This window comes from Brachypodium distachyon, chromosome 3 (genome assembly GCF_000005505.3).
Source record: "Brachypodium distachyon strain Bd21 chromosome 3, Brachypodium_distachyon_v3.0, whole genome shotgun sequence".
Classification (NCBI taxonomy): Eukaryota; Viridiplantae; Streptophyta; class Magnoliopsida; order Poales; family Poaceae; genus Brachypodium; species Brachypodium distachyon.
In genome coordinates this window covers 18577600-18587757 of record NC_016133.3, presented here as the reverse complement: position 1 = coordinate 18587757, position 10158 = coordinate 18577600, and the positions used below count along the sequence as shown (strand labels likewise).

General features: G+C 43.3%; 1 protein-coding gene across 4 annotated transcripts; it reads right to left on the bottom strand.

Moving 5' to 3' along the window:
- Nucleotides 1-814: 814 nt before the first annotated feature.
- Nucleotides 815-8431, bottom strand: LOC112271721. 4 transcript variants are annotated; one of them, XR_002964997.1, is made up of 3 exons: nt 5692-8431; nt 2614-3067; nt 815-1176 (listed from the first exon to the last, which is right to left on the bottom strand). XR_002964997.1 is itself a non-coding variant. In XM_024461545.1 (2 exons), the coding sequence occupies exons 1-2, from the start codon at nt 6716-6718 to the stop codon at nt 1163-1165; spliced, it is 540 nt and encodes a 179-aa protein (XP_024317313.1). In that variant the 5' UTR covers nt 6719-8422; the 3' UTR covers nt 815-1162. The 4 variants fall into 4 exon arrangements, 1 of the variants encoding a protein (XP_024317313.1); XR_002964998.1 differs by having other exon boundaries at nt 6193-8431; XR_002964999.1 differs by lacking the exons at nt 2614-3067; nt 5692-8431 and adding an exon at nt 1292-2602.
- Nucleotides 8432-10158: the final 1727 nt, after the last annotated feature.

The following is a 10158-nucleotide window of genomic DNA, read 5'->3' as shown; positions in this document are numbered from 1 at the left end:
CGTAAACATAAACACGGTAACCACATGAATGAGCAGGATATCCAAGAAACATGCCATCATATGATTTAGACTCAAACTTATCTAGATTGCCAGATTTAAGAACAAAGCATCTGCATCCAAAAACTCTTAGGTGAGATATAACAGGTTTATGTCCAAATCGTAGTTCATATGGTGTTTTACCAATTTTTGGATCTCAAGAAGACACAATTTGAAACATAACAAGCAGTAGAGATAGCTTCAGCCCAAAACTTTCTAGGAGTAGAAAATTCATCAAGCATAGTCACTACTAGATGTCACCTTTTAGCCGAGGGGAAAATTACCGTCGGCTATTTTGGATCACCGGCGGCTAACCATTAAACCGAGGGTTTACCGTCGGGTATGCGACATCAGCCATTACCATGATAGCCGACGGTACAGTCGGGTATTGCATTTGCCTACGGTAATTATCTGACGGTTGACCACTCGGTCATATGACTCTGATAACCGACAGTGTCCCGTCGGATATGTATTGACCAATGGTTATTTCCTACCGTCGACATGCTTAATAGTTAACGGTATATTTCCCGTCAGTTAGTATAATCGCCGAGGGTACACACACCCCGTCGGAGATACTTCTAGTTGAGAGGCCGTCTAGCACCTTCGGACTATAAGATAGCCGACGGTACTAAGTTCCAGTAGGCCTATCATATATCCCAGAGGTTTCGCACCGTCGGGGATTTCGTTTGTTGAGGGATGTTGGACAATGTGGAAATACAATATAATATGGAAATTTTGGCATTTCAAACAACCCTCTTACAATTGCATACGACACACGTGACAAACGACATATATTATATTTCACCCAATATTACACATGCCTAATGAGTTGCATAATAAAGATCCCGATAGTGCCAGGATGCAAAACAAAATAAACTGCAATAAAATGGTCCTATCTTTTTACAAAAGATAAATTGTCCACAAACATCAGATCTTCACTTTGCATGCGTACTCAATCATCATCTTAGTGATCACCTTGCTGATTTCCATAGTCTTCAGCACCCTCATCGCCATGATAATACTCATCTCCTTTGTCGCCATAGTACTCTCTTCCTCGTTGCCATACATATCGTGCTCGTCATCATCCATATGAAGATCCTTGTCACGGCTGTGGCTGCCTCCAATATTAGTTCCCAAGCCCTGAGAAATAAATGATAATACAAGTTGTGAGAAAGACAAAGAATAGTTTAGTGTAGTTGTAATATAAGCGATCCGCATGTTCAAGTCATGGTACCAGCATGCAAGATCATCTTACATGTTGGAAAAAGACCAATCAGCCAATGCCATAGCACCTACTATACAAGAGCATCTACAAGTAATTAGTTGATTATCGTAGTTCAAACGCCACTGCCAAATATAACAAAAAAAATTATCTTTAGTTGATAACTCTTTTTCAGTTTCACGAACAAGCAAAATTGTTAGTGACTGAAGCAACTAACTCGAGCAACGTGATAGAAAAAGGTGTAGTATTTCAGTTTCAGAGTTATGGCTACGCAAAAGCTTTTAGTTTTCAGTTTCACACACAAGCAAAATGGTAATGGGTAGAAAGAAGTTATACTCGAGCAATATGACAAAGAAAAGGGAAGTATTTCAGTTTGAAATTACAGATGCAACTGGTTTTATTTTTCAGTTTCACAAAGAAGCTAAAACGGTGCTTTTTTATGCATGAAGAATTGCATTGCATGTCATGAACTGTGTGCCTATTTCCCTGATCTACATTTGAAAATGACTGAAATTTATGCATGAATAACTGCAGTGCATGACAGGAACGGTGTGCCTTCATTTTCCCTGATCTACATTTGAAAATGAATTCAAAACGGAATCTGACAACATATTTACATTTGGAAATGAATTCAAGAGGGAATCTGTACTTGATGTGTTTCAGTTTGAATCTGAAATGGTGAAGTGTTTCATTTTTTTAGGCAGGTCGGAAGGGAAGACCATACCAAATTTTTATATAAAACAATGTGTACATAAATAATACCTAGGTTCCCAAGGGAGGAGGTGGGCAACGAAGAACTGAAGAGCTAAAGTTAACTAGATAGTTACAGTTTCAGAAACCCCAGAGCCGAGAGGGCAATAATCTTGAACAATCATATTCTGATGACGAAGAACTTCTCGTCAATCCCCCGTTTAAGCAATAGCCAAGCAAAAAAATTGCATTTTAGAGGCGCAGATCATTGCTGGATGGCTGCAGAAGCAAAATCTGAAACTCCTATAGTCCAAATACTATGTGCTACTTCAGTTTTTCCTTCAAAGTTACAGCTACAGAAGCTTTTTAGTCTCCAGATATTTCAGTCTCAATGTTACTGATACAGAAGCTTTCATTTTTCAGTTTCAGATTCCAAATTACAGATAAAAGTGATATAGTCCAAATGCTATATGCTACTTCAGTTTTTCCTTCCAAGTTCTGTTTACTGACAAAAACAATATGGTACTAAAATAAATAGCGGCGAGCTTTTTGACTGTGTATATCTATATAGAAGTTTGGCTTCTAAGCTGATACACTAATTTTATTTATGTTTCAGAATTCTTAAAGCTCCTGCAGAATCTATACATATATGTAGATGTACTTACCCCCCAAAAAAATTCAACAACCACGGATGTTGTTGTTCTTGCTCCTGCATGAGGGGGACACTTGTAGTCATCCCAAGAGGACACCGGTTTCTTATCATCATCAGGACCATTGGCTCTGGATAACACTTGCATAGTAATGCACCTTCACTGTTGACGGATCACGAGCAGTGTACTGGTGCTTTTCCTATTGACTATTATGAATGGACATTAAAGAAAGTTAGCGTATGAATATTGCCCCAACAAGTAAAGCAACTAGCTAATACTTATGTGCCTATAGGAACCAGAAGAGGTCGATCAATTTCCTCTAGCTTGTCACCAGCTCCGGTCTTAGTTCTAGGGGTTCTAGCCCTTTGTCTGCGCACTTGAGCCAGATGATCCGTTGTTTCCTAAGGGGGCAATAGGGGACCTGTTTGGCATAGTTATTGCAACAGGCCTATGATTCAAGTGACCAATCCTGTGTACATGGTGACAAAATGCATCTTTATTAGTAATATAACAATGATCATTGTCCAATACATGCAAGGGGAAGAACAAACGAAATGGAACATTATGTAACAACTACATTAGAAAGTACTAATTAAGAGCCATGATATATTATTCAGTGCTAATGTCACTCTATATAACATATATACTTGTCGATGGAACCAGCCAAATTAAAGTTCTGAACTGCAATCATGGCTGATTACTAAAGATCTACTAGTTCTACACGGAGACAAATCAGCAAAGATTTTCAGTCAAAAAAAATCAGCAAAGATCTACGAGTCCTAGACGGAGACAAAATTAGCAAATCTGCTAGAACCAGCCAAATTAAAGTTATGAACTGCAATCATGACTCACGGATGATCCTTCCCTAAGTACAATTCATGGAACAATCTACTACTGCACAAATAAATTGCAATCAAGAAACAATTTTAAACAAGAAGACACGGAAGCACGAGCATATAACTCGATCAGCCTGTGAGAGAAGGAGGAGAAGGTTGTCCATCGCAAAGGAACTGCTGGACACCTGCGCGCCGTCAGAGCGGAAGCAGAGGAAGCAGAGGGATTGATGTGCGCCTGGGCATCCGTCGGAGAGCAACGTACATCGGTTTCGGAGGAGATCGAGGGTGGGTTTGTTTCAGAATTAGGGGACTGCAGCGGTTGAGGTCTCAAGGATATGGGCGAGCTGCTGCGAGCGGGTTAAATTTGGTGGGCGCGCCAAGAGTTAGCGCCAGATCGCGCCCGAAAAAAAATGCCCGCGCCAAGTACTCAGACTCCACAAGCGTAAGTTATTGGTCAAACCCACGTATTGCCCAAAAGGTGCATTATTTTTCGAGCCATCTTGTTTGTATCTTTTTGCCGAAATTATTCTAAAAACATTAGTTTCGTAATTTTCATATTGAAACGCATATTCATTTAATTTAGGACATTACTACTTGATTAATTATCATGCACTTACAAGTTTCTCTCTTATCGTCCACTTTTTCAATTATATTTAATTTAACTCGTACTTATATGAAAGGACATTGCTACTTAATGACCAAGCAAACACAACCGCCTATAATTGATCTCAATCAACTTCATATAAGTATTATGTGTTTCAATTATTACTAGGCAGCATTAAAAATTAAAAATGTTTGACATCTTGGTCCAAGCAGTGCATACAGCTGGCAAGTGAGCTAGACTCAACCAGTGCAAGCAAAAGCTGTCAATAGAAATGATTTTAATTTTTCATGTTGTCAGAGGCGGCTGCAACGACTCCCTTCTATAATACCACATACGAGATTTTTAGATATGTGTATTCAGCCTCAACAGCTATATGCTCAGTTCGTTTGAGGGCTTCTCTAGGAAGCTGTCCTCTCCCCAGATATCAGGAGAAGCCGCCTCTCAAATTTGGCTTCTGTAGTCAAATTTGGTGTGCAGCTTCTCTGTGAAGCTAGATGAGGGCAATTTCTGGAGAAATTGGCTCTAGAAACTGAAAAGAACGCATATATATAGTTAGTACATAATTAATCGAGCGAAGGTTATCTTCCACGGTCAACTGACACATATCATGTGCCCACACCTCCACAACGACAGATAGATGAATGTCTCCATTGTGAGCTATCTTGATGGTTGAGTCCATCTGATCGATCAATTAATATGCGGACACAAGGCCAGATATTTTTTTGCATTGCAAATTTCTTCTAAAAAACATTTATCAATTAGGTTATTTTCCCCTTGACACCGTGAAGCCATAGCCCACGAGACCACTCATCTCAGCTAGGTATGACTAGATTATTTCATACATCATTGGCAAATTAAATAATGGCCGTGGGTCAAAGCACCGTCAAATAACCATATAGCCGACGGTTGCAGTGAACCGTCGGCTATATGTACCGTCGGGGATGCTCGAACATACCCGAGCGTGAAGTCAACGGTCGGCTATTACTATTCACCATCGTGTATTTATATTTATAACCGAGAGTTGATAATTGACCGTCGGTCATTGTTACTTATAGCCGAGAGTTTTTTATGAACCGTCAACAATGTATAGTCACCGTCGGCTATGTAATGCTAATAATTGTGGGTGGAAGCCAAACCGTTGGTCATTACTATTGACCGTAAGCTATTACATTAATAATTGACCGTTGTTTTTTCCTTGTCGGGTATGTCATATCACCATCAGTTATTTATTGTCATACCCGACAGATCTATAGAACCGTCGCCAATTAGTTACACCGTCGGATATTACTGTATTAGCCAACGGTCCGTCGGATATTAAAAATCACCGTCGGTAATAAGGGGATATCTAGTAGTGAGTACGGGCCATCTCAACTAGAGTTCAATTCTTACACTCCACTACACCATTTTGTTGTGGTACATAAGGTGCAGAAAATTGATGTTCAATGACAAGTTCATCACAAAACTGATTAAAATATGAATTCTTAAATTTAGTTCCATTATCACTCCTAATAGTTTTCAAAGATCCTGAGTGCTCAACACTTAATCTATTCACAAGGCTCTTAAAATGACTAAAAGCCTCATCCTTAGATGCCATAAAATAAACCCAATAATATCTTGAATAATCATCAACAATCACCAGAACATACCACTTACCACCAAAAGATTGTACTCTTGATGGACCAACTGTATCAAGGTGTAGAAGCTGTCCTGGAGCATCAGTCATGACACTAGTAATGCGTGCATGAGAACTTGCAACCATCTTACCATGTCTACACGGAGAGCATACAACATGTTTTTCTCCCTTAAGTTTAGGCAAACCATTTAAGACATTCATACCACTAATGCGAGTAAGATGATCAAAACCAATATGCCCAAGTCTACGATGCCAAAATAATAAATCTGTAGATGTGTTGGCAACTAGACACCTAAATTTTGCATCTGAAGCAGCATGAAAATTAGCCTTAAAAACTTTCGCAAAACGTGATATATCAAAAACAAGATCACCCGAAGCATCTAAAACTTTGCAAGCACTCTTCTTGAAACATACTTCAAGATCCTCATCAATCATTTTTGAAACCGACAATAAGTTGTATTTTAGATTTTCAACCAAAGCAACATCTTTGAACACAAAATTGTCGGTTACCTTTACTGTACCTTTCGCCACAACAGTAGAGGTAGAAGCATCTCCAGAGGTTACACTTTCAGCCTGAGATACACGTTTGAGGGAGGAGAACCAATTTTTATCACCGGTCATGTGACGAGAACAACCGGAGTCCACTAGCCATATGTTCTCCTTCCTCACGCGAAGTGCCTCATTGTTCCTGTCACTGTCGTAGGCGTTGCAGGAGGTAACATTCTTGTTGCTAACCATAAGACACATCCCATTAATGTCGCGCTTGCCTTTGGATGCATCATCTTCATCAGACTCGATATCCACATCACTCAAGCATGGTTCACCATATTCATTGATTACAGAGAAAATACTGTGAGCCACCGCTCGAGCAAAGTCGCCCCTCTTTTTATTCTTGATGCTAAAGGGGCTCTTCTTCTTCTTGTCCTCCCATTTTTTCTTTCGCCATCTTGGATAAGAATTTGGGACAATTTTGGCGCAAGTGATTTGGATCACTACATTCAAAGCACCTTGGAGCATTGTTCCCACCTCTCTTCCTTGAACGAACATTTTGCAGGGCACGTGTAAAACGAGAGGTGAGGAGTGCCAATTCTTCCTCTGGGTATTGCTCTAGCTGTTCATCAGTTAGTTGAGACAAAGAAGACAGAGCATAGCAATATGTAGAAGTACCATCATTAGAGCTGTCAGGGTTAGTAACAAGTGCAATTGATTTGGAACCGGTTCTCCTAGTAAAAATATGGACATATCTAATGCACTCAAAAGTTGCTTAGAAGCCTCAACATCAGTATAAGTAACACCTAATGCACGTAAGTTGCTGAGAATCTTATTAAAGCGTGCAAAGAATTCATCCAAAGATTCACCTGTATTCATCTCAAATCTCATGTACTCCTTTTTGTACATGTCCTGACACACCTCCTTAACAGAGTTTGATCCTTCATAATAACTATAAAATGCGTTCCATACCTCATGAGCGGATGCAAGGTGAGCGACACGATCGAAGTCACTTTGTTGTAGACCTTGGATGATGTAGTTCCTCTCCTTCTAGTTGTTCTCCACGTGGACCAAGTTTGTTGGTGTGATCGCATCGTCCGCGGAAAGCTCATAGGGCTTGGCGACCTTCTCCCATATGGCATATCTTTGTGTCATGGTGTCTATCTTCATTTTCGTCTTCCAAAACTAAAAATCAACACCATTAAACACACAGGGTTTGGTAGAATAGCTATCCATATCTAGCAAGTCTTATCAACCGGTTAAGATAAATTTAGAATTTTGGGCACCGGAGCGAGTAGGTGCTCTGGCTCCAAATTTGGCTTGAGAATAAAAAATTCGATCATTGACTGTCTTCCATCCCTCGCGCCATGGCACGGAAGCATCGAAGACGAAGGAACGTTGGAGAATGGTGGAAAGGAGAAAGGGAGACCAGGCCCGCGAGGACGAGCTCCCAGCGGCGATTCGATGCGACTCCGTCAGGCGAGGGCGAACTCCGGCGCGGCCGGCAGCGTGGTGCTTCTTCAGCGCGGCTGACGACGGACGGCAGCAGGTGGTACCGGCCGGAGCGCGCGCTCTCTCTCTCTACTCTCCCTCAATCCGTCCCTGGCGCTGCTAGATCTCTTCCTCTTTGAGCTTTTGGAGGAGAAGGTTGAAGAAGATAGGAGTAAACAGGAAGAGATAAGGCATCGGTTGCTCAAAGAATAGAGAGCGGTTAGAAAAATAAAGATAGTTTACTCTTCGGTAGGTCCCATTCTCAGAAATTTGGCATTCCTTCACACTGGAGAGGAAAAACACGTGTAGCACCGTTGCCAAATTATAAAAAATACTGAATTTGGCTTTAGCACGTCCTGGAAGCCCTAAGAGCATCCCCAAAATCTCCTCCCAAAATTCTTGAAGATGCTCTAAGCCGTGCCTCTGCCTCTCTTTCCCTCCCCCACTTGGTCCTCAATTCAAGCTCCGGCAAGAAGCTCAGTCAGCACCAATTCCTGTCAAATGGCGACCGCTCCACCAGAGGTTCTTCAATTCCTCGCGTTTATAGCATCACCAGGACCTACAGAAGCTACCCCGCCCCTAAATTCCCAGTTCCGAGCTCCCAGGCGAGCTCACGTCGTCGACTCTGCAACCCGCCACCACTCCGACGTCGCCAGCATCTCCGGTGCGTCGCTGTCGTCCAATCGAAGCACAAGAAGACCCGCCTAGACCGCCTGATGCTTCTCGGGGCAGTTCTGTCGCCGCCGCGCGCCCAGCATCGCCCCCTGCCCACGCAGCTCCGCCACCGCCGTGCGCCCAGCTCCGCCCCCAGCCCGCTCCCTGCTCTACCGCGGCCTTCGCAAGCCCTGCTCCGCCCCAACCCGCGCCCCTCTGCCGTCGCCACGAGCGCCCTGCTCAGCCCCGGGCCCGCGTCGCTCCGCCACGAACCCGCCTCGCTTTGCTGTCGCGCCGCGAACTGCTTCGGCCCCAGCACGCGTGGCCGCCATGGATCAGAGGAGGTGGTGAGAGAACGGGGGCGTCTTCAGGAAATAAGAAGCGAGAGAGATGGGGGAGAGGCGATATGTATCGCACGGTCAGGAGGGCGCCGCACGCGAAGACAGTCGTGGGCACGTCTGCAAATTAGAATGTGCGAGAGACGAATTAATCGCAATCTTTGCCTTGATCTCGTGAGAAAACAGCGACGTGTTACGATCCTGTGAGAAAGCTGCACCAAATTGTTATAAAGATCTAGCACGAAGATTTCACGAAGATCCGAGAAGAACAGATAGATGCAACCATTCATCTAAGAACTCTCCAAGAATTGATTTAGATCCAAAACTCTGAATTTCCTCACGTCTTTGCTAAAAACCTAGCTAGAACGAGCTCTATTTATAAGGGAAAATTCACGACCCTAAATCGAGTCCGAATCCAACACGAACTCCTCTGTCCCGATTGGTATTCTGCCCATGTGGCCCGAATATGACCTCGGATTGAGATGATTCCAAAAGCAAAGTTGTTCTTCTCGACAACGCGCACAACTTTCATGTGGACCGCTTTTCCATCGACGTCATCTTGATAACTCTACTGTTTAATTTTCAAACATCTCTCATCCAGCCATGGCTAGACCTACATGTCTTCACGTCCGTACCACTCCATGCCATCCACTCTTCTTGTGATGTCTTCAAAACTCGACCATCACGTGTCGAATATCTCAAATACCGTACATCTCCAGTATAAACAACGTACGACAAACCGGTGCCCTTCCGGATCATTATAGTTTTCACTTCCATTGTTCCTTCGCACGAACGTCCCGCATGATCTTGATCCTCGACCTCAGCTTCTCCCAAGTTTCGTCACTCGATCCTTTCATCGACCACGTTACTCTAGCTATGGAAACACCTGAAAGCGAACACACAAATAACCAATACGAGCACAAGTCCACGACTTGACTCAAGCTAAGTTCCACACAACTCACGGCATGATTTCACATAAAAAACTAATGGATCAACACACCACTAGCAAACAAGATACATGTCATCACATAAGTATCCATATTACCCAATGTATCCACATCAATGTTTCACTAAACACTTGCCAAAGTTACATCACATATGATTTCACAGTAAATTACAGAAACCACCACATTAGCGTTTAGGGTTTCACATAGATACCAGTTTACGTTTTGGTGACTAAAAACCACCGAATTTACTTAACTCTCGCTTGTTAGCCAATAAGCACGTTTCTCGCAGTTATGGCCCACTCTGTCTTTCCAGCGGAGCACCTATCCAACTGTTGGGGGAATACATGCCTCGAACCACTCGACCCGTGGCCGTCTTCTACATCTCTGTCCAGGCATCACCAAGCTTGGAGCTGCCGCCTCTGCACCTACACAGCCTCGTCAACCAGGCTGCGAGGACCGCACCGACCTCGCGAGAGGCCGGCTCCGCCCTCTTCCGCGCCTCCGGCCGCCCAAGCTTCCCTGCCACGACGCCGTCTGCCGCTGCTCGCCGTCGTTAGCCGCATGAACA